Source organism: Aedes aegypti, chromosome 3 (assembly GCF_002204515.2).
Source record: "Aedes aegypti strain LVP_AGWG chromosome 3, AaegL5.0 Primary Assembly, whole genome shotgun sequence".
Taxonomy (NCBI): domain Eukaryota; kingdom Metazoa; phylum Arthropoda; class Insecta; order Diptera; family Culicidae; genus Aedes; species Aedes aegypti.
The window spans coordinates 151,739,252-151,764,243 of NC_035109.1; the positions used below are offsets into that span (position 1 = coordinate 151,739,252).

Consider the following 24,992-nt stretch of genomic DNA (forward strand, 5'->3'; position numbering starts at 1 on the left):
GCATCAAACTGTACAGGGGTAGCGTGGAAGCAATATGGTGGATGGCAATCGCAATGGCGCTGCCCGACGGTAAACGAGACAAATGATTTCATTCGAATGTTTTTCGAGAAATTTAATGTTAATTAGATTTTCAGATTTGAGTATTTTTTACTTTCGTCTGAATACATACATGTTGTCATTTTTTTGTTATCTTATATTTAAAAAAAAGTGTTGATTATCTACAAATGCTTTGATTACAGCGAAAATATCTCTGATATAGAGTGTCATACTAACAATAATTATTATTGTGTTCGTTATGGTTAACTGATTATATAGAGCATTTCGGCCCAAATTGGGCTATCACACAAGTTGCAGTTTTCAGAAAAGTCTGATGTAAATGCACGTTTGCATCAGATCAACTTAACGTATTCGGTGCACTTGTTCCTTGTAATTCAAGGTAGTACACAGAAGACACCATTTGGACTCGATGTAACACTGAGCTGCTATCATACTTTGAAGGAGCGTACACACTAGGGTGTCCCAAAGCAATGACAGTGGCAAAACATTAAACTTGCTCACCCCTTAATCCTTAACAGGCGTGGACGACTTGTATGCACTCTTTTGCTCATATGTTTTAACTCAATTGATCAATTCTCAGAATTTAACCAGTTTAATTTTAACTAGTTACAACCAGAGAATATGATTATACTAGAGAAACGCGGAGAGGATATTGCCTTTTTTTTTATATACAACATTTGCAACGATCTCAATAATTAAGGTCATTCAAACAACATTTTAGTGTGCGTGTCATCCTTTCAGCCGCCATAAGAAACCAAGCTTATCAATGACGTCACTTACGTATCGCTTTTTTACTTACACACATCCATCGTCTCTCTTGCGTAACATCTTTTTGAGTCTCATTGAATTTGCTCGATTGGATCCAAGTTAGACGGTTCAATTGGAACCTCTGGTTTCAGAATTCGCGCTTCTCTATATAAACAAATTCTCTGGTTGCAACTTGAAATGCATCCACAAAGATTTGGAACCGGTAGCCAATCCGGAAACGCGGCTAGTGTAGTGTAGTGTACACCTATTATTCCACCATTGGTAAAATTTCAATATATTTCGAATGTTTTTTTGTGAAAGTAGATATATCAATGTAGCAAGTCTTGCAAGCTCATGTTGAACATTTTTTGACCAATATGATCATTTGGCCATTTAACATGTTTGAATACATGTGCAAATTCAAATGGTATATTAGTAGGCGATTCCGAAGAACCAACCCTAATGAAATGTTGATTTTCATACTGCGTCATATACAATCATATTTACTCGACAAAAGATGGTCTAAACGCTATGTCTAAACTAACAGATTATGCAAATCGTATGTACCTCGGATTTTTTTTCCACTAGAATTCAGTAAATGAATGGGAAAAATTTCACCGAGGCGGCATCCACAAATTACGTAACGCTCTAGGGGGAGGGGGGGAGTAGGCTCAAGCGTTACGGCTCATACAAAAATTTAAAAAAATTCATACAAAAAGCGTTACGTAGGGGGGGGGGAGGTGGTCAAAAATTTCCAATTTTAGCGTTACGTAATAAATGGACGCCGCCCGATAGAATATTTTGAAACCTTCCGATTATGAAATTATAGAACAAATACTGATATCTAGTGGGAAAATCCAAGGTACATTCGATCTTTATATTCTGCTGGTTTAGACATAGCCTGTGGCCATCCATAGCCTTTCTGGTCATTTCAAATACAGGTTATCCTTTTTAAGTCCAGTTTCGGAACATCGTTTTTGATTTCAAGGACTGATTGTTACCATAGAAAACACCACTTCAAATTGCAACGTTTCAACAAATTGAAACTTTTAGAGATAAATTTGCGGCATTCTGGGCGTATAGGAAACATTTTGGATTTTTATTCAGTAGCCCCGGTGTTTGGTTCGGGAATTTCAATTTATATTTTTTTGTTTTCCCTTGATGAAACTTTTCTTTGAATTCCTAAATGAAATCTCTTATCATGTTTGATACTCTCTTTTTTGTATATTTTTTGTTTTTAATTTCAGATTGACCTCACTTTGGAACTGGCATTTTACGTGATGATCCTTGTATTGGCGATTTCGGTTCTGTAATGGATCCATTCCGGATGAACCTTAAGATTTAAATTTCTTATTTTATAATGTTTTAGAAAAGATAAAGAGATTTTGTGCCTTTTTGAGAAGATTTTTACTTCACCAGCTTAAGGTGAATATGAATCGAAGCCAAAGTTCAAATTTTCAAGAGCGCGGATCTGCAGAACCAAACATCCGTTTGAGCTGAAAACCTTATCGATTGGTCACCACCAGCTAGTGACCAATCGATTAAGTTTTCAGCTTGAACGGATGTTCGGTTCTCCAGATCCGTGCTCTTGAAAATTTGATCTTTGGCTTCGATTCACCTTAAGAAAAGGAACTATCCCTGTGGGGATGTAGAGTCAATTAAAGAAAGATAAAGAAGAACCTTCACTATTTTTCTATTTTTAAATTTATAGCTAAATTCATCTGTCTAGTAAGTGCTTGGTTATCGTAAAAATATCTGAAGATGGATGCATCGAAGCCAAACGTCGACCTCAAATATAGAGAACCAGACAACCGTTTGTGCTGAAAATTTAACTCACTGGCTCACTCACGCGCTAATCGCTAATTTTCAATGCGATTGTCTTGTTCTCTAGATTTGTGCTCTTCGAAATTCGAGGTTTGGCTTCGATGCATCTTCTTCACCTAATAGTTGTTTTCTTCTAACCGCAAGAAAAAAAACCGTTTTGCGCCTAAATGCATGCTACTCCTTAATGTTTGAATTGCGTTATTTCCATGCGCCTCAAGTTGCTGAAGTTCCCATGCGTATGTTAAGGTAGATATCACAATATTTGACCCATTCACAAATTTCATAACGCTGAAGGCTGTGGGTGGGTGTCCTCAAGGTGTTACAGATCATACAAAATTTGTAGAATATTCGTGGGTGGGTGTCGAAAATGGATATTTTAGTATGAAATTTTTGAATTTCCTTTAATAGTATCTTCACAAAATAGTGTTACGATAAAGGTGGTTGTACCAAAAATGGTCATATCATGCGTTATGAAGCTAATGGATACGCAGGCCCATTCATCTTTATAATGTGTAACGGTAGGTACTTGCTATACTGGTCTCCGTTCTAAAATCAGATACAATACACACCAGACTACAGCCTCGCGCGCTTCTTACTTAGCTTCGCGCTCGCGAGAATCGTTGCCATTATCACTTCAGCGTGGTTGCTTAGTGGTCATCCGCCGTCAATGAACGGAAAACCGGGTGGGTGAGTAGGTATCGGTTTGTTAGAAAAGTGTCAGCGATCAGTTGCTAGTCTGCAGGCACGGAAAACGCGCGCGAAACTCAGAAGCTGCGCGCGTGATCGGAACCGTCTTGACTTACGTGCTTGAAAATTGAAGAGCAAGGATAAATCGTCGGAGGCTGAAGCGGCTGCTTGGTAAATTGTGGTGGTGAAATATCGGCTCTCGCTATTTGTGGTAATTCAGCATGGTGAAGAAATAAATCAAACGTTTGAAGATAAATAGTGGTTTTGTCATGTGCATAACAATTTAGTTTATCATAAGAGTTCACGAAGAGATTCTTTGACAGTGTGATTCAGTTGGTAATAGAGATAGTCAATAATTGATTGAATAGGTCGTTGAATAGTTCAATAATCCTACGACTTCCCTGCAACAAGTGTTTTTTTTTTGAAGATTCCGGCAAAAATCCGCCTCTTCAAGTATGAATAAGTCTTATCTCTCGCGGACGACTCGGTTTGTGTATTGTCTATTATAATGTCAATAGACGTATTTTATGATGTGTAAAAGTTAAGCCAGATGAGTTTGTGATAAGTCTTGTGAAACACTATCAACTAAAAGTGATAGTCACTCAGGTAAGGATTTCTAGACTAATTTGTATGTGTTATAGGATAAGAGCATTTGAATGAACAGATCATTGAAGCACAAATTGTTTAATTTCTTATTAGTTTAGCATTTTTCTTGACATTTGCACACATAATAATCAAATATATGAAGGTGACGATAAATCTATGCCAAATTTCAAATCTTAAAGAGCACAAATCTAGAGAACCAGACAACCGTTTAAGCTGAAAACATTACACAGCGTAACAAAAATGACATTTTTGCGTGTCTCAAGAACCAAATTATGTGTCTCTAGTAGATTTGGGGTTGCTGAATCTAATGCCGGTCTCAGAAATGTTTCAGCACGTCACAATTTTTAGCTACAGGTCGTCAAAGTTGTATGAAATACTGTTTTTATTGATGTTTACACAAAATTTAAAGTATGATTTACCAAACTTTTTTGTAATCTTATCCACCAAGCATGCATTATAGGACTTGAACTTTTATTTTAAATATAATTTGTTTGAAATTGAACGATTAAATTTAGATTTAATCGATTTTTTCAACATGCTTACATTCTCCATACAAAATTCTGCGTTTCTCTTATATGGAAAAATATAATACTTTTCAAAACCATCAAAAAATTACATTTGAGCACCGAAAATATTATGTACTCTTTTGATAAGTGTTGTTTAACACATGAAGTTTGAATTCTGTGGCAAATTAAGCAAATGAATTGCCATACAAGCTGCTGGAAAACTTGCATGCAAGTTGGCTGATATAGTCATTTTTTTGCATTTTCAACAGGGATTATCTCAAAAACTAGACGTGCTATGATATTTTTGAAAACGGCAATGGATTCAGCAACCCTTAATTAAGTAAGTAGTGGTATTTTGATGGTTGAGACAAAAACGTGTTCCGCAGTGTTATCGATTGGACACTCTGGACACTTGGACGCTGATGGTAAATAATGGATCAAATAGGCTGTATTGTAATCTGCTTCTTCAGATTTGTGCTCTTGAAGTTTTGAGGTGTGGATTTGATGCATCTTCACCTCCAAAGATTCTTAGTCAATTTTAAGTAGGGTAGGTGTACCAGTTATGGACCTAATTATTCCTTATTTCGCCATACATGATAATTGATTTGTTTTCCAATTTTTGATCATTTTGTGTGTAATTTTTTGTTTGATCATTTTATTTGACATGAAATATATCTTGATGTTAAAACATTCAAAAGTGATCTAAATGTGAAAAATTGTAGGAACAGATTTTTTAATGGGGGTTTGTTTTCTGGGTTTTATTTTCATTATATATCTAAAGAATATGTTTCTGGTGTGTGCAGATAGAAAAAAAATGATCATAATGCGAGAAACAGTGCCGTTCAAGAAAAGTAGTGAAATCGGAATTTGTTAATTGTCGGGGGAGTCTGCAAAGGGGTCTCGTTGAGAAAAATGAGTGTTAGTCAATAGTTAATCTAGCTTGATCGCATTAAGAACGCCTCAAATGTGTCTTTCTCTGCTATTTACTGACAGCATAGCCCAACTAGGGATGAAAATGTTCTTCCATGATTACGATGATACTGATAATACCCAAGAGAGTTGAGACATTTTTTAGTTCTTAAAGATCCTCGACCAGACCGTGTTTTTTTGTTTCCTTTTCAACATAATTTAAAACATTAATTTTTTTTCTCATATCTAGGTGTTCTAGGTTACTATCACACAAATTGGATAAAACAAAATTAAGCTAATGCAGTTAACTTTCCCTTACTCGATATTCCGTATCGCGATATCGAGTTAGAGAACCATACAAAAAGTTGTTTTCCATGGCTAACTCGATGGTCCCTTGGATCGCAGTTGCACTGGTTTTGTGTTCTGTAAGTTGATATCTCCCTAACTCGATGGTCCCTTCAATATCGAGTTAGGGAGAGTTAACTGTATTAACATATTGAAAAATTCTCGCTGAAACCAGGCCGCCATCGGCACTCATCGCTAGAATGATACTTTAAATTTTATGTAAATATCAATAAAACCAGTGTTTTATACAACTTTGGTGACCTGTAGCTAAAACTTGTAACGTGCTAGAACATTTCTGAAAACGGCATTCAGCAACTCCAAATCTACTAGAGACACATAATTTGATCCTTGAGACACGCAAAAATGTAATTTTTGCTACGCTGTGTAGTATCTTAATAGGGTGCCGGTACCAATGGTTGTAATGTACCAGTAGATTGGACTATGGAATAAAACGTACATTTTTCGATAAAAACGACATGTGCTATTTTTGGTGGATAGATCGCCTCTAGTTTAGTCGATTAGTCTAATTTCAGCTTTTTATCTTATCAAAAAGTCATAAAAATAATTAAGTTTACGTAAAAAAATTGCTCCCTTGCACCAATAGTAGCTGTCGTGTTCCAGTACTGGATCAGCGGTTGGAAGCAGTTTTTAAAATGGATGTATAAAAATGAAGAAAAGCCCTAGAGATGATCTTTATGCTTCATTCGAAAGATATTAATTGCTGTTCCGAGGGAAAAATGTTAAACCTATGTAAAAATTTACCATTTTGTTTAAAATTCCTTGTACCATTCCCGAACGTCTACTACTGGAGCACTAGCGCAACTACTGGAACACGTGTACCAATAGTGGCTCAAGCGATTTCATGTTAAAAAAATAGTTTTATCACTCTTTTTATATTTTTCCCATATAGTAGAGGTTGAAATCTTTCTGTTGACGCCAAAAGATCTCTGTTAGGGCTTATCGTTATTTTGTTATGATTTCTTATAGCTTAGGTAGTCCACTAATGGCACCGGTACCCTTTTAATATTGCTTTACAAAAAAAAACTTGATGTTGACAATGCTCTTGAAATTTTAACTAATTTCATTGCTGAAGCAAGGGACATTTGAATACCAAAATTTGAATCCGTGATTATAAACGATGATCAAAAACTCTTGACCGTCATAAAAACGTAAGAAGAATGCAATTTCAACGCACTCGCGATCCTTCTATGAAAATCATATGGCAGGATCTGCAAAAAATGTTTTTCTCAATTGAGAAACGAAAATTTTACAACAAATTTTCTTGGTTGGACCCTGACACAAAGTCTTTTTGAAAACATCCCAAAATTTTGAAAAAGCTTCAGAGACCAATTCCGACATTGAAAGAGGAAAACAAATTCACACAATTTTAACACTAAATTAATTGAAAATCAAGTTACTTTGGATTACAAAAGCATTCTCAATCAAGAGAACGTTATTGAAAATTCCTGGGGGACTGATTTTGAAGAAGTGAGAACTGTTATAAAAATAAAAAAAATGAAAGCTCTTGGAGATGTTGGAATATTTCACATTCTCATCAAGAAACTTCCAGAGAATAGCTTCTCATTCTTGGTTGATATATTAACCTTCCAGTCGTCGCGCGGTTTGCCACCGTCAGAACCACCGCGCTGCTGTTGTGAACGAAAAGCGAGGTGTTTTCGACACTGTTGTACAAAGTACAACAGCGCGACGACTGAAGTGTTAAACAAATGTATATTCAGTTAGCATATTTTCCTGACAAATGGAAAAATGTCAAGGTTTTACCAATTTAAAAACCGGACAAAAATCCTGCAGAAGCTTATGGCTATTGTCTAATCAGCTTGCTTTCCTCCATTAGTAAACTTTTAGAAAAGTTAATTTTGAACAGAATTAAGGTCCGCACCTACGAAAATTCTTTTTTTTGGAAAAAAAAGCTCGGATTCCGACATGTACATTCTATCACTCATCAACTTTTGCATGTAACAAATTTGATTCGTTCTAAAAAAAAATCGGAATGCTATTCTACTGGTCTTGCTCTTCTAAACATAGAAAAAGCATTCGTTAGAATATCCAAAGTTGTCTGTCAAATCGTACACTTCAGGTTAATTATCAGAACTCCAGGTCTGAAAAACTTCCTGTAAGAGCTGAAGTTTCTCAAGGAAGCATTTTTGGGTCAATATTATACATTTTTTTCACATCTTACTTACCTGAGTCCCATCAGGATAAATCTTTGTTTGCGGATGACACAGGCCTCTCCGCCAAAAGACGAAGCATGCGTGTCATCTGTAGTCGATTGCAAAAAGTTTGGATATTTTTTCTTCATACTTGCAAAAATGGAAGATTTCTCGTAATGCTTCCATAACTGAACTTATAATATTCCCACATAAACCAAAAGCTCTTTGATCACAACCTTCAAACTAACCTTCATGATGTTATTCCAGTAAATTGGTCAGATGAAGTTAAGTATCTAGGGCTCATACTAGCTAAAAATTGAACTTTAAGAAATCACATTGAAGGCATTCAAGCCAAATTTTACACATATATAAAATGTCTGTATCCACTTTATAAAAAATCACAACTTTGTTTTAAGACAAGCATTTGATCTTTGAACAAATATTCAGGTCGGACATGTCGAAATGACCAATATGGATTATCTGTTGTAATTCCAGGAAGAAAGCTCTATAAAGGATTCAGAATAAAAGTTCGAAAATGATTTTAATGCTCCCTGCCTTGTATAGTTCTAATAAGTGACATAGAATTTCCAATGTTGAAACGTAGGAACAAGTATGTCGAATAAAATGTTTAATAATTCTAGACAATATTCATTGTAATCTTCTATTGTCACGATAAATGCGTCATATATATATATATATATATATATATATATATATATATATATATATATATATATATATATATATATATATATATATATATATATATATATATATATATATATATATATATATATATATATATATATATATATATATATATATATATATATATATTTTTTTTTGTTTTTAACAACTTCATCGTGGACAATGGAACGCGAAACAAGTTCCAGTCCTATCGGGTGATTTGCGCAGATGCGAATTCTTACCGATGTGTGAATTTCTCGGGTCCCTCAGAATGTCGATAATTATGAAATCCTAAATTTTATGAGACAACCAAGCGTTGTTGAAACCTTTTTTGTTCTACTTCGTTATTGGACTTGTTATTTCTTATTTATCAAGTTCAAAATTTTTTCGTAAAATGCATTTGGTCGACTTACAGTAGATATTATTGAAAGCTATATTCTGAAACTGAACATCTTTTTCTAATAAATAAATTTTCTTTAAAAAGATTTTTTTTGCCTTTTTATGTTTTTTTTTTAATTACGAGTTATTATATTCGAGACATGAAGATTATATTGAGTAGAAATGGGTAAAAAACGTAGAATGATCAATAAATGCGAATGATGGGATGAATGCACGTGAATCAATAAATTAGAATCGAAATTGTTAATACGTGACTGTTTAGGCTAATACAACCGAACAGATAATGAGAATGCCTATATTTTGTTGTTTGCATATTTACTGTCTGTCTGTGCCATATTTTCCTTCCTTCCGAAAATAATTGACTTGTTTTCGGAAACAAAATTTATGCTTGCAGTTTGTCACCCCCAAAGTTGGTAATTCGGTCATACCGAACAGAAAGAGAATTGTAAACCAATTGACTCCGTTACGTATCTTCCAAAGGGGAAGAGGAAGATAAGCAAATTTAATTAGCTGAACTATATATATATATATATATATATATATATATATATATATATATATATATATATATATATATATATATATATATATATATATATATATATATATATATATATATATATATATATATATATATATATATATATATATATATATATATATATATATATATATATATATATATATATATATATATAAATATATCTTATCATTTATTTTTTGCCGCCCCCCCAAGGACTAAATGGTTTGCATATGACCTTAATCTAAAGCAGTGTTCAGTAATAATCTGACAAAAGAAACGATAAATGGAAATCGCCCATTCTGGATATTTAGGGCTCAACTGATCAATGTCGAATTATGAAATCTGTTTTCGACCACATATCTGAATTTAATTTGCCTACATCAGTGTCCCATAAAGTGATACCGTCACCAATTGCCAAATTCCAGATTGTTGTGAATTTCGTTAATGTGCCAGTAGCGATCCGGTTTTATTTTTTAACAACTTCATCGTGGACAATGGAACGCGAAACAAGTTCCAGTCCTATCGGGTGATTTGCGCAGATGCGAATTCTTACCGATGTGTGAATTTCTCGGGTCCCTCAGAATGTCGATAATTATGAAATCCTAAATTTTATGAGACAACCAAGCGTTGTTGAAACCTTTTTTGTTCTACTTCGTTATTGGACTTGTTATTTCTTATTTATCAAGTTCAAAATTTTTTCGTAAAATGCATTTGGTCGACTTACAGTAGATATTATTGAAAGCTATATTCTGAAACTGAACATCTTTTTCTAATAAATAAATTTTCTTTAAAAAGATTTTTTTTGCCTTTTTATGTTTTTTTTTAATTACGAGTTATTATATTCGAGACATGAAGATTATATTGAGTAGAAATGGGTAAAAAACGTAGAATGATCAATAAATGCGAATGATGGGATGAATGCACGTGAATCAATAAATTAGAATCGAAATTGTTAATACGTGACTGTTTAGGCTAATACAACCGAACAGATAATGAGAATGCCTATATTTTGTTGTTTGCATATTTACTGTCTGTCTGTGCCATATTTTCCTTCCTTCCGAAAATAATTGACTTGTTTTCGGAAACAAAATTTATGCTTGCAGTTTGTCACCCCCAAAGTTGGTAATTCGGTCATACCGAACAGAAAGAGAATTGTAAACCAATTGACTCCGTTACGTATCTTCCAAAGGGGAAGAGGAAGATAAGCAAATTTAATTAGCTGAACTTGAAAACGCAGACACATGTTCTTTGAAGATATCAAACCGCGTATACCGACTTGCTGCAACAGCGTTTGTAGGTATGTACAACGCGCAAGCCGATAAAAACGCGATGTGTGATGATAATGAATGATTTGCCGGCCTTTGAAGCGTGAAAAATTGTAATGCCGTAACAATAACAAATTGGTACAATCTATATGAAAGGATCGAGCTGCGATTTTCTCACATCGATGAGCATGCAATTCGACCTTGAAAACTAGCGATCGTATGTTTTAGAAATGGCTTGAAAGGAGCTACAATTTTGTCACTCAGTCACTTGGGTCACTTGAGAAGCTTGAGTTGATTGAACTCAACCCAGAAGACGTTAACAAAGTTTAGCGATTGTATAGGGACCATTCAAATATGACGTCCATTATATTTTAGCCCTCTTTCATATCGTGCTTTCAGAGACCAAACTCTACTCTCGTTTTGTCTGGACGCCATACGTTGATTAGAAAAAAAAAGACGACAAGATAACTATATAATTAATTTTACAATTTGTGGATGATAAGTCAGACCAGACTAGGTGATATTTTGGCCTTGTAAAGATAAGCAAAGCGTTCCATAAACTCTGATCTAAGACAAGTTCAAAGTGACTTTTACCGTAGATTCGGGTGAAATTGATCACCATGTCACACGATTTTATTTCTTACTAATACAGCACCAATTTTAATAAAACCTCTACCAAATTAACATTTTTTCTCTTGTTTGCAGAATTATGTTCGTAATGGTATCGGTAGATATCCTTAAACTTTTAGTTCTCAATAAGGATTTGAGCGGGGTGTCATCCTAAAAGTTTGAGAAGATGCTTAAGGTGAAGATTAATCGAAGCCAAAGTTCAAATTTTCAAAAGCACGGATTTGGAGAACCAAACATCCGTTTAAGCTGAAAACCTAATCAATTGGTCACCATCAGCTAGTGACCAATCGATTAGGTTTTCAGCTCAAACGGATGTTTGATTCTCCAGATCCGTGCTTTTGAAAATTTGAACTTTGGCTTCGATTCATCTTCACCTTAAAATATATCCTAAAAACAAATTGTATAGTAAAAATTCGTATCAATTTGGTCAGTTTGTTAAAATAATTGCAATTTCGCTTGAATATTAGGAAATACCCTTGGACATTGCCTACGCTTAAGCGTTTTTCGTGGTATTGAATTGTTAAGAATTTAACAAACATGATCGGTTATAGGAACCCAAAGTTAGTTATGTGGAGTTGTGGGGGTCCCATGGGCTTGAGGGATGGTCTGATTGGCATAAAAATTTGTCCAAAATTTGATTGAAATCGGTGATGCCGATTATACGTACTGTGGTCACTTGGTATATAATGAGCAATTTGTCTAATTTCTTCGTTAGTCTTTAGATGTTTGTAACTCTTTTTCTGCTTGTCGCGAGATCAAAGGCCACGCAAATGCAAAAAAAAAACATAACGCTATATTTAAATGACCCTATACCGTGCATTTACATTTTTTTTCTTTCCACTCGTGTACTCCACAGGTGCATTCGAAGATCCTTGAGCAGCCCATTCAATGGAAGATTCATAAAAAAGTCGAATGGCCCGATGATACGATGATAGACTCGAGTTGATGATCAGCGTTTTATTAGATAGTGCATGTGCTGAATCTACGTGAGAAAACCGGCGTGCTGCTATTCATTGGATGAGGGGCGAATAGTTTGTAAAGTTGTAAAGCTTCACAGTCCTCGTATCTTAATTACCATATAGGAGATGATGCTGACCTGCAACAATCATCGTCGCTGCTGCGGACGATGGGACCAGCTTCGCGCTATAGTCAGTTTGGCCTTGTTGACAGCGACCGCGGTCCATGGTCAATTGGTCAGCTCAGGTGAGATTATCTCGTTAGCAGTAGCAATCATTCAAAGGTTTGACGTATTTACACAGTAATGAACGAAATATAATACGAATTAGCAGGGCTAATAACTAGAAGTGCCCAGAGTAGGCTTACCAGATGGAATACTTTGGGAGGATATTTCCTCCTTTTTCATCATATGTCCTCCCGTCCTCCTTTGGTCTGAAAATGTCCTCCTTTTCTCAAGTAATGTAATATTGCATGGGAATGAAGGAGTTTTTTTTTCAAACAAAATGTTAAGTTTAGAAAATTTTCTACACGCTCCTAAATTTTCAATTTTCAAATATGTTTAAAAAAAACTTTCGAATCGATTATGGGGCACAAAAGCTCAGCAACCTTTTCACCCGACCTGACTCAGTGACCCACAGAAATAACTCCGACCACAGGAACATTCCCGAGATCCTTTGACCACTTTTAGAAATTAGATATGTGTACGAGTATACTGACAAAAAATATTTGAAATCCGTTATGTATTCGCTGGGCGGTGAGAGTTTTAGAATATTTTCTTTCACTTTCAGGCCTATACGGGTTAAGAAATCCTAACATCGCAAATTCTTTTCGTTTGTTGAGGTTAATTAGGCTACATTTTATATGCCGTAGCAGTTCAGGATTTCTACATGTTGATTGAATTGACCAGCTCACGAGAGAAAAAAAATGCTTTTTGATAAACTTCACCTAACTTAACTAAATGAATGAAACCCGAATTTAGTACTGTACCATATAATTCCACTAAAGTTTGTATCCTTTGTCAGATACGCGTATTTCGACCTCAACTGTAAGGCTGTCGCAGCGTCCATTTATTATGATCACTGGGGTGAATTTGATCATGTCGGTATCAAAAATCACTTCATCCCAAGGATGCTTCTAAGTAGTAGCGTAGTTAGGGGGCCCTGGGTTCCCCCTAGGGGCCCCAAAATCATAATGAATATTTCCTATAAAAGTAGAAATTCAGTTTATAACAAACTTAAATGTGTACAAATAGGAAAAATCAAGTTTGGAGTGACCCCGGTAGCATCTAGTTATATTGATAAAAAGCGTTGAATTCAATCATAGTGAACAGTAGTTTTTAACAGAACTTCGTATTTTTTTTTATTCAAAAATACATCATTCTGTTAATCAATAAATATCCGGGGCCTTCTATAAGTTGAGCTGGAGGAAGCCAGGAACTGCTTTAGAAATTTTCTATTTTGAGCCATATTATAAACGAAGCCGGTCTCCAAGCCTTTAAAAATGAATGTTTTTATTCCTAAGAGCGATTATTCCATGGGTTTACATATTCATCATGCATGGTTATTAAATTAATTAACTCATTACGCGTGGTAAAAATGGACAAATTATGGATGGATATGGGTTATGAAAGGGGTCCGCGTGGTCTGTAGGGATTTGAATTCTAAACTTGTAACCAACTCAGTTATTGGGTTACCAAGTGGCTCGGTAGCTTAGTTGGTAAAGCGCTCGTCTAGCATACAAGAGTCCTGGGTTCAAATCCCAGCCGAGCACGTGGATTTTTTTTCATAATTTCACCCATAATTTGTCCATCTTTACCACGCGTAATGAGATAATTTATTCCCTCAAGTTAGTTTTTAGTTGCAACTTCTGAACTCATTTTTGAAATCATATCTCGCGTTGAGTACAGGCGTATCTGCAGTGATCGAAACATTTTACGGTTCAGTACGATGAAGGACGATAAATACTTTCTACTGAGTCACAAAAAGCAGTCGAAAACAGTCGCCTGGCCAAGTAATTATCTAGAGAGAAAATCGATCACTGCAGTAACGCCCTTATGATACTAAACGCGAGATAAGAAGCACAGTTATTTGCTCATAAAACTGTTTATTCTCAAAAAACTTACTTATTTCGAGGGAAATTTCCTACATTTGGGCGTATTGTGCAGATATGAAAAGTTGAATTGTCAAACACACGAGTTGTAAGAATTTTGACATCATTTTTAAATTCAGGTGACCCAAACACGGTTCTTCATTTAACGTTATTATCAAGAAAAAAAAAATAACCATCAAAACTTTTAACGTCAAATTGTTTATATAGTTGCTCTAAGCCTCTGGAGCGTACTTAAAAAAACATTTTTAGTATTATGCCCTTCTGATTACGTAATCGTTAAAATCGTTGATGTTTACTACACTAACATTGTATTTCAGTAAAAACGAAATCCTGAAGCAAAGAAAACCACGGAAGATGAATTCACAATAAAAATTTATTTTGAAGTGAAGTGTTAAAGTCCAATTAGAAGTTTTTTCTTATTACATTCATTGCTTATATCCAGGTGTTCTGTGTTAGAAAAGACTTATCATCCTAATTTGGTAAAACTAAATTAAGCATTTATTAACATTTTATTAACAGCATATTATATTTCATTTGCCGTAGCTGTTCAGAATTATTACAGGTGTAATGATTTCACATGTATATAAGAGAAATCATAAAGCTATGGGCACTTTATTCTAGTTTACAGTGAAAGCAAATATTGTTACCATATTAAATTCATGATAAATAATGAATGGTGTAAATTTTAAATGTTACTTCATAAAAAAAAGATTACATAAACTGATGAAGATGAATGAAGCACTGATTTTGTTGAATTTTTTGACAATATTTGTATTCCAAGCCTACATGCATATGTTGTGTAAACTTAAATGTGAATTTATTTTTGAGATCATACAGCATGGTTTTAATCAGAGTTGCTCGCTGTTGAAAATTTGCTGATTTTTACAGGTCGACTGTGATACAAATCGGATCATCAACATCAGGCTGTCTACCTCATCACCAGTGCATTGATGGTGATGGACTATGGACATCACTGATGGATTAAGTTAAGCTTTAAGCTTTAAATGCAATTAAAATAGTAATTTACCAGTATGATATTTTTGATAGTACTGCCAATAGATTAAAACTGTACATATGTTGGTCGCACTGAAAAGCATTAATAGCTTCGATAACTAGCACGTGATCACTCATTCTGCAGTGATTATGATCTAGAATGCGATGTCGCATCACTGCTGTTGGTTCTAAAATCAAAGTGATATTGGGCCGTATGAATAAAATGTAGTAAAGTTGAGTTTACTACAATCTCGGTAGTAAACGCTATATGTGGAACACGAGTGGAATATGTTTGTGTCATTTTCCTTTCTACACCTTTCGAACATACTACAAACAACGCGTTGCTATGAATAAAGGTAGCATTTACTACAAAGCTACTGGTAGTTAGCTTAAGAAGTTGCTACTCATGCTTTGAGATTGCGAAATTGAATAGAATAATTTACTTTTGAGTAAACATCATGGGAAAACGATATGAGTTTTGATATTTCGGAAGGTATTTTGAGTTTTGCTTAGGAGTTCTGAGGTGACGAAAACATTCGCCCCGCCAATTCTGAGATTCCGGTAAGATTAATTGGCAGTAGCAATTTGTAATATCCGTGTGAACTCTGGCATTACGATAATCATGTTATTTTCTAGGAATTTTAGGATGTCGGTAGGAATTCAGATATTTATAATGTAATTCTGAATTTTACGTGTAAATTCTGACATCTCAGATTCTCAGATTTCCTTTGAAATTCCAGAATTCCTGTAGGAACATTGGGATTCCGATAGGGATGTCGGATTTTTTATGATAATTCTGGAAGTTTAAATACCATTCTAGGAATATTGCGGAAATATTAGAAATCTGGAAAAAAACTCTAGAATTGGGGTGGGAATGGGATTCCGGATATTAATCTCTTAGAATTCTGTGGGTATCTTTGAGACGGTATTTCTGTAAGAATCTATGAGATTGCGGTGGGATTCCTGCGAATTATTGTGTGAATATTTGTTATTCTGAATACAATCTTTGTAATTATTGTAAAAACCTTTAAGATTCCGTTGATCTCCAGTTCCGTTGGAATTTCAAAGCAAAGCTTTAATATAAACCTTTTGAATGTCGGTAAATTTTTAATAGATTTCAATAGGATTTTTTGTGAAATCGATAAGAATTTTAATAATTTCAAAGGGAACCCTGGATTTTTAGGAGAGATCCTCATTGAATTCTTACGACTACAAATGGAATCACTACAATTCCCATTAAAATCTCTACGTTCTAAGTTCTAGAAATTCCAAGGATACTATCAGAAACCCCACCAAAATAACGAGAATATCACAGAAACACTTAGAACTTCCGGAATTCAACATGCTGTTAAGAAAACACACGGGGAGCATCAAAATTCTACCTCTCTAAATTCTATTCTCAGTATTGGTGCTAGAAAATATGTAATTCCTAATTTGATAGCTGTAGTCTCAAGATCTCTTCATATAGATGTTAAGCTAATATTAAAAAAAACATCAATCGCTGGCGTTGGCGAAGACCGAAAACCACTCAGAAAATTTCTTTGATGTACCATCATCATAAAATCATAGACATAAAGAGAATACCAGACTAATCGCAAAATTACACTACAAATCTTGTCAAATTACAGCACCTTCATGATTTTGTGCAAATTGTCGCGTAATCGATTAGATTCCATACATTTCCGCCATATGCATGATTGTATTAATTTTAAGCGTCACTCTGAATAGATTGTTCTTTACGTGCAGAATCACTCTGCACCCTGAATGAAAATTTCTTAACGTGCAGCTTCAGTCACTGCTCATGTTCGAAAGTAGTAAGTATTACATGTTCGAAAAGTTTTTTATTCATACCAAAAGTGTAGTAAACTTTGTGGATTTTGTTTTTGAGTAGATGCTACATGTAGTAAAGTTCAACGGTTTTTATTCATATCACCCAATGATAGCACGTAACTGTTGTTGATCGGCTCTACTCTTTCACTCTCACATCGAGCAGGTAGGAGAGAGCTCTGCTGTTTAGTCCAATCGATTTCCATAAGCCGTAGTCCATTGCTCATGCGGTGGTTCATTTTGCCGTGTTCCTGAGTCGTTTGAGGCTAGCTACCTGCGAAGTGGGTCAGTTTGTATCAGTCATCATCTGATAGTGACGGAGGATGGATGTGCTCCCCAAAGCACGGTCCTCCGTGCGGCGTCTTCTGGTGGCTGGACGGGATTTTTTTTGTGGAGGGGCTGGGAATTGAACCCATGACCTCCCGCTTATAAAGCGAAAGCGTAACCTCAAGGCTACGGACCCCCCTATGAAAAAAAAACTGTTGTTGATAGTTTTAAAATATCAGACATAAGCTGATATGATTGACATTGAGCAAGTCTGGTTTTAACCTTTCGGCTGTCGCACGAATTTTTGTAACGCGAGTACTGTAGTCACGTGTTGTACTTTGTGCTACACCCTTAGTTTTTCATGTTAAACATGAAATTAACTCGCGATCTATATTAAATATAGAAAAAGCATCTTCGACAATATTGTTTGGGAGATCAAGAGCTGACAAGCGGTGATGATTCAGATTCGGAATTCCACCACCAGGCGGTGCAATTATACACGAAACTTTGGTTTCGAAGATATCTCAGGAGCCTTTTCACTTAGAAAGATAGCATCTTCGGCAATTTTGTGTCGGTTTTCTCGAGATTTTGCTTTCAGGTGGCGGTAGTGAATATGCCACCTTTATTTTGCAGATATCTCATAATCCTGATCACTGAGAAAGATAGAGTCTCCAACAGAGTTCTTCAGTAGCTTAGGGGCTATCATTATTCTTGCCAATAGATTGGAGATTTTGGCACCAGGTGATGCCATTTTCATGCAAAGTGCATTGCTCACTAGCGTTATCAGGAGACGAAATTCAATAAAAATAAATAGAATGAAATGGGGCACAGTTAGATAGCGCTCCACTTCAGAACAACTTCACTGAATTATCTGGATTTCGAGATACACCGCTTTCTAATCGTGGTCCACTCGAACCACCCGAACCGTATATATACTACAGTTAAACCTCCATGAATCGATGCCTAATGACTCGATATCGACTCATGGAAATATACATACTAGAAACAAAATTGTGTGGCTACTACGATGGTTCAAAGCTGTTTGTGGAGCTTTCCAAAGCATTTATGTTCCATGACTCAATATTTCCATGAGTCGATGGTCCCTTCAGATATCGACTCATGGAGGTTTGACTGTATATATGACTGTGCGTTCATAATTACGCGACATCTATGTTCATTGGTCGAATTTACCACATTATTTACGGCCATTCTGCAAACAAAAACTGTCGAGTGTTGTCGATAGCTTTGTTGCAAAATGATAGCATATACAGTTGTGTTCTGAATAATAGTAGTGAAAGCCGATTTTCATACAAAATGCTCAACTTTAGCATGCTGTAACTTTGTCTCCATATGAGCAATCGGCATGAAATTTTGGCAGTGAACTACAAATATACTCAATTTCATTAGGTCAAGATTTGCTTACTACCGGCTGAAAAGTTAAGCACCAGGTGAAATCGCTCAAAATAATAGGCTTTCACTACTATTATTCTGAACACAACTGTAGATCACAAGTATTGTACAAAGTATAACAACGTGACATTCCGAAGGTTAATCAGAAAATCGTTTATCCTAAAAAACCTGCTTAATTCAAAGGAAATGGTTTACATTTAGGCGCATTATTCTGATGTCTGAAGTTCAACTTAACAATAAAATAATCGAATAACGAATTGTACACTGAAGCGATTTTCCATATATCATTCATGTGTGAAACTACATATATTTTTGCAATAAGCTCTCACCAATAAAAATTATGTGTGAGAGAGACATAACAATCATTGTTCCTCCATCAAATAATGTCTATGCTCAAGATTGGATGGATTCAATTAGACGCGCTTTATAAAACGAATGTGTGGGATCTATAATGATTATTCTCGGATTTCCCATTAAAAGTATTAGCCAAATTCTAATATTTTTTAATGTTTTGAGCCATGTAAGCTTGTTTTTTTAGTCTTTCTAGAATGTTTATTTTCAATATAATATTAATAGCTTAATATAATCATCACTAACGAAGAATTTTTCTAATACAGCCAGATCAAGCGAGTGCTGGCATCCGGCCGCAAATAATCCTCGGGAATTCCAGGGGTAACATCAAAATACAGGGTTTTCTCTTTCTTCGGTGGTGCCAGGTGATCTGTGGCGTGAATTTTGGCTCTTCTTCAGTTGACAAACTGGGTAAACTCCTGGGCGCACGACTTTATAGCTTTGCGGAAGAACTTCATCGCACAGTCGGTCACAGCATTGCTTTTTGCAATGCAAGCTTGCGGAACCCTCAGCTCTTGCCGACAGAGCATTTTCTCATTGCAGAAGCTTGGCCCAAACGAAGGGCACTGGCCTGCAAATCAGGGTTTGGAAGATTCATCTCCGGAACCATGAGCTCTTGCTCGAAAGACTCGCTCTACAGATTTCTGCAAAATTTATACCAACATTTTAATATAATAAACTAGTTATATATAATTAATAATTTACCTGCAAAACAAACACAGTTCATTTGATCAATAATCACCATCTTGACCGTTGCAACTGTTTTCACCAAAACAGACAAACGTGAAAAATATGTTTGAGCAAACATAACTCTCAACTATTAATCGCTAATAATGATAATTATGTATGCTCATAAATAAGTCGAATAAGTGTGATGTTTATGTTTTATCGAGCTTCTTTTATTCACTAACGGACCAAGAATGATGTCTATGTTTACACACATAAAAACAATGCATTCCAAACCTAATAAAGTTTATGGTTCCTGGGTACATAAACTATACGTTTGCAATTTTATTAGTGTAGTAATTTTGACGTCATTTTGTGTCAAAGTTATAGGTTAGTTTCTTAATATGCATACAGTGGTTCACTGAAATCCGGCACAGGCACTCAATATCCATACACTTCATATAAATATTAGGCCTTTTGTATGAACTATACGGTTTTAGATTAACTTCTTGAGTACAGTCAGGTTTCCTCCGTATACAGTCAGGTCTCCTATTAGACGCTGCACCCACTTTCCTCCCACCGCAATCTTCCAGCGGGTTTCATTCGGATGAAGGGGATTTTTTGTTTGTCGCTGAGGAATAGTATGTACTATTTACCTACCAAATTTCAGTCGAATCATTCAAAAAATGGGCGTAAAGTGTGTGGCAGCGTCTAATAGGAGACCTGACTGTATACGAACTTCGATGAGAAGGTTTTTTTTTGTGGAGTACTTTGTGCTAACATCCTCATACGTCGATTGTGATCAAACTTCAACAGGCTAATTGCGAAATCACTTTCATGTCCTACAATCACATACTGGTTGATAAATCATCAAACGTTCAACCCATTCACATCCGTCTGGCACTACAAGGAAGTGATGATGTGATCCCATATTTCACATAACATATTACTAATCGATCAGGTTATTTTTATGATAATCTGGGGCAATTTTAGAAGCAAATAATCTACATTAATTTGCGGTACCTTTCCCGGCCACTGAATAATTCATTCCAAGAAGCTTCATATATTGCTGGGACAGTCGAACAGGTGATTTAGAGTGGGCTTCAACCGGAACGGTCGTCACCGTGTGAGACTCTATAATTGCCGCCGATTTGATTTCTAAGGTGATACATTTGTTCGTTAATGACCAACTGAATACACACATTGTAGCTGCATGGTGATTGCGGGGGCGATACACTCCTGTTGGAATTCCACACCGAGTCCGAGCGGAAACAAATGCCTGAGGCGAGGGCGAGGGCAAAAGAGTCTTTTAAATTCAGTTTGCTACCACCTGTGCTGTTGAGTACCAGCTGTAATTGAAAGTGAATGATTGAAATTTGCATCTAATATGAGTGTGAATACGGAATGCTGACTGACTACCTATCAACGGTAGATCATTAGATCTGTTTCCACACATTACTTTGAATGACGATAACTATATTTGACGATCGACTTCAATCAACTGTGGTTATGCACATATTGAAACCAAGTTAGAACAATGGATAAATATAAAAAAACAATTCCCGTTTCTGTTTCATTTAGATTCATTTTTAGAAACGAATATTTGGAGCTGATCACCTCTAAACTAGTAAATTGCATGTGCATAAAATTATCACACTGGTAAGGCAGATACCGATCGCGAACTGATGGATGCATGTGAAGGGCCATCGATGGCATACCAATTGAAGACGTTCGGTGTGTGGCGAACGGATAGTTCGATTAATTGTTTCAAGCCATGCACACGGCGCAGTGTAGGATATGGACTGCTTAGCAATCTACTAAATCGATCGCAAAACTTCTATCAACAATATAACCGCAGTAAACGGTTGCACTTGCCTTAATTCACCAACTTAGACTCATTAAGTGAATCAGGCAGCGTAAAATAATTTACACTTTCAGGTGACTGTTTTGGAAAACCGTCTAACTTCCCGTCCATCGCAGTGGTTTCCAGCTGCAACCGGCAAAGACTGGATCAAATGTGAATTACCCTTTATGATGTTTCTAGGGGCCCAGATAGCCGTAGCGGTAAACGCGCAGCTATTCAGCATGACCATGCTGAGGGTCGTGGGTTCGAATCCCACTGGTCGAGGATCTTTTCGTAAAGGAAATTTTCTCGATTCCCAGGGCATAGAGTATCTTCGTACCTGCCACACGATATATACATGCAAAAATGGTCAATCGGCAAAGAAAGCTCTCAGTTAATAACTGTGGAAGTGCTCATAAGAACACTAATCTGAGAAGCAGGCTTTGTCCCAGTTGGGACGTAACGCCAGAAAGAAGAAGATGTTTCTTTTTGTTTTTTGTGAGAATAGTGAATCCCGATTCTGCATATCTTCCCTGACCAGTTTTTTTCGGTAGACGTGTGACGCAAACGTAAATAAAAGGGGAATCATTAGGTCAAGGAATTCCCGATGATGTTTCAGGTTTCTGTCACCTGCTCTCCATCACGTACGCATCAAATCAGTAAGATGAATCGGCTCAGCTTTCCACAGTTAATGAACCCTTCGATCGTTTGTTGGAAATTAGATCTACCGAACAGTATGGGAATCCACAGAAACCTTAATAGGGAATAAACCAGTTTCATTAAGCTATGTCGATCAAGCTATTAGGTTTCAAACAAAGATATTCAGCATTGGGATTGCCAATACTAAGTGGTTACGAGTTTCTTGCTTTTTTGTTCAAATAGATTAGAAGAGTCATTGAGTAGAATAGCTGATTCATTTTTAATTACCTTGTTAGTATCATATCATCATATATCATAGCTTGATTTTTTTTATATTTGGGTGTTCTATTTAGACAACACTATCATTTTAATTCGGTAAAACTACACGAAGCTATTTATATTAGATACATTTCATTCGCTACAGAAATTGAAATGTCAACAAGTGAATATATATCATCTACCTATTTGTGAGATAAAATAAACGCTTTTTAATAAAATAACCTGGATTTACCCAATCATAGAAGGATTGCAAATTGCAAACATTGCTCATTGATTCCAAAGCCATATCTAGGAAGACAAAAATTTTTGTGTTTAAACCGTCAGTTTAGAAACCAATATGTCTTCGGGAAAGTTTCTCCATATTTTTCAGAAATTTTTTTTCAGTGATTTGAAATTGGGTTCTAGGAGATCAGCAAATAAACTTTTTGCTAATGTATTTAAACCAACACAATGTTCTACATTATTTTAGAACAACCGATTTGGAGCAATTTTGCCGAAGATCTAATTTTTTATCTCTTATGGTTTCGCAAATTATGTTTTTTTAACAAATAAGTTAGGGTGGTCATGAAAAATCAGTTAACGATAACTTTTTATACGATAATTTCTCGCAAAAATATTATTACCATTACTTTTGGAGCTTATGATTGCACAATTTTTAGCTGATGAAAGTACTGTTTTTTGTCTTATGGTTGCAATGTTATCGGAGGTTTCCTTCGAAAAAAATGGCTGCTTTCAAATGTCGTTATCTGTGAAAGGTGTAAATGGATCTTCAATCTTCAAACGCCATTAGAAAGATTATTTTTTTTCTTCTGTTCATGGTGAGAAAACTGTGTGGACGTTTATTGTTTGAAGAAATTAATTGAATTTTAAAAGTAATACGTTTTTTAGAAGGAAAAACGTCTATAACTTAATCGATACAGATCTTGGGAAGTTTAAGCAAAAATGTGCACAATTGATAGTTCTCTAAGTGTATAAGCTATTTACGATATATACACTATAAACCATAAGTTAAATGGCAAATAAAGCAAAAAAGGAGATCATTTCGTTAAAACAACCAAAATAACTTTGGGCAAAATCATTTGAAAACAAATAAATAAATTATCAGATCAGATAAATACCTACACAGTTCTATATTAATGATTTTTAATAATGTCATAGACTCTCAACCCTTCATATAACTAAACGGAGTATTGCATTGATTTGTACGGATGCTCATGGCCTTCCATGGACACTATAGAATATATGCCTCAGGATCTTTAAGCGTAACCGGTGGTCTATTGATAGGTTATGGTACAGACCCTTAGAAATTTACATTAGTACTCTGAGTACCGCTTTGATTCGTACCGGTGTTCTTTATCCTATAAAAACTCCATGGAGTACAGGCCTTGAGATTTACATATAAAAGCAGTTGTTTATTAATCATTTTAAATTATGGCGTACAATTCTTAACCCTTCGTATAAGTATACTGAGGTTGAATTTAATTTGTGTCCCCAATTATTCATAGAAGTGTACAGAATATTATGATTATTTGTTCCGTTGTTATCGATCTTTCAAGAACTCCATACAATGTAGGTTATTTATCAATATATCACTTTTTACGGATGTAGATCTCATGGTGTATATATATTTCAGGATGATATTGAATAAAAAAAAGTCAACAATTTATAGATCTTCGTGTACCACTTATCAACAATTAGTTATTACGCTGGTAGGTCTTGTAAATCTTATAGATTCTCTTTCATTAAGTTCTCGGATGACTAAGAATTTCCATTGTATGCATCATGATTTGCAGTTAAATTCTCCAAACATGAACATGTACCTCATTCAAAATTCTTCAATGTGTAACATAAATTAAGCTCTTTTATTTTACTACATTTCATTAAGTTTTTGGATGACCGTGATTGTCCACATATTGTTTGTAAAGGAACTTTATTTAGATTGGATAAAACATACTTCATTGAATTACTAATAGTGCTTATTACGTATGTAGACTCTAGTGCATGTTGTGTCTCGGCCCTGCATTTTTTTCTTCAAAATCCCGGGATTTCAGGCTAATCCTAAATTGTCTAAAATCTAGTATAGAACGGTCAAAATTAAACTTTTTTTTGCCGCATATTTTAAATATATGTTATAATAATATGTTAAACGGTGTCTGTAATAAATGTGTTTTGTAATAATTGAGTCTGATAATATTTTTGGTAATTTTTGTTTACTTCTGAAAAGGTTTTGTTTTATACTACTCAGCTCATATTGTAGCAAAATATATATCGTATTAAAGCAAAATTTTGGACAAT

At 35.2% G+C, this 24,992-nt stretch overlaps 1 protein-coding gene across 1 annotated transcript in view; it reads left to right on the forward strand.

Moving 5' to 3' along the window:
• The first annotated feature begins 3,244 nt into the window (after positions 1 to 3,244).
• Positions 3,245 to 24,992, forward strand: part of LOC5569654 (L-ascorbate oxidase) — a 58,884-nt gene continuing 37,136 nt past the window's right edge. Inside the window, exons 1-2 of the mRNA XM_021848540.1 lie at positions 3,245 to 3,921; positions 12,213 to 12,559. Of these exons, the coding sequence (XP_021704232.1) occupies positions 12,442 to 12,559 (118 nt within the window). The 5' untranslated portion in view covers positions 3,245 to 3,921; positions 12,213 to 12,441. The remainder of the gene's footprint in view (positions 3,922 to 12,212; positions 12,560 to 24,992) is intronic.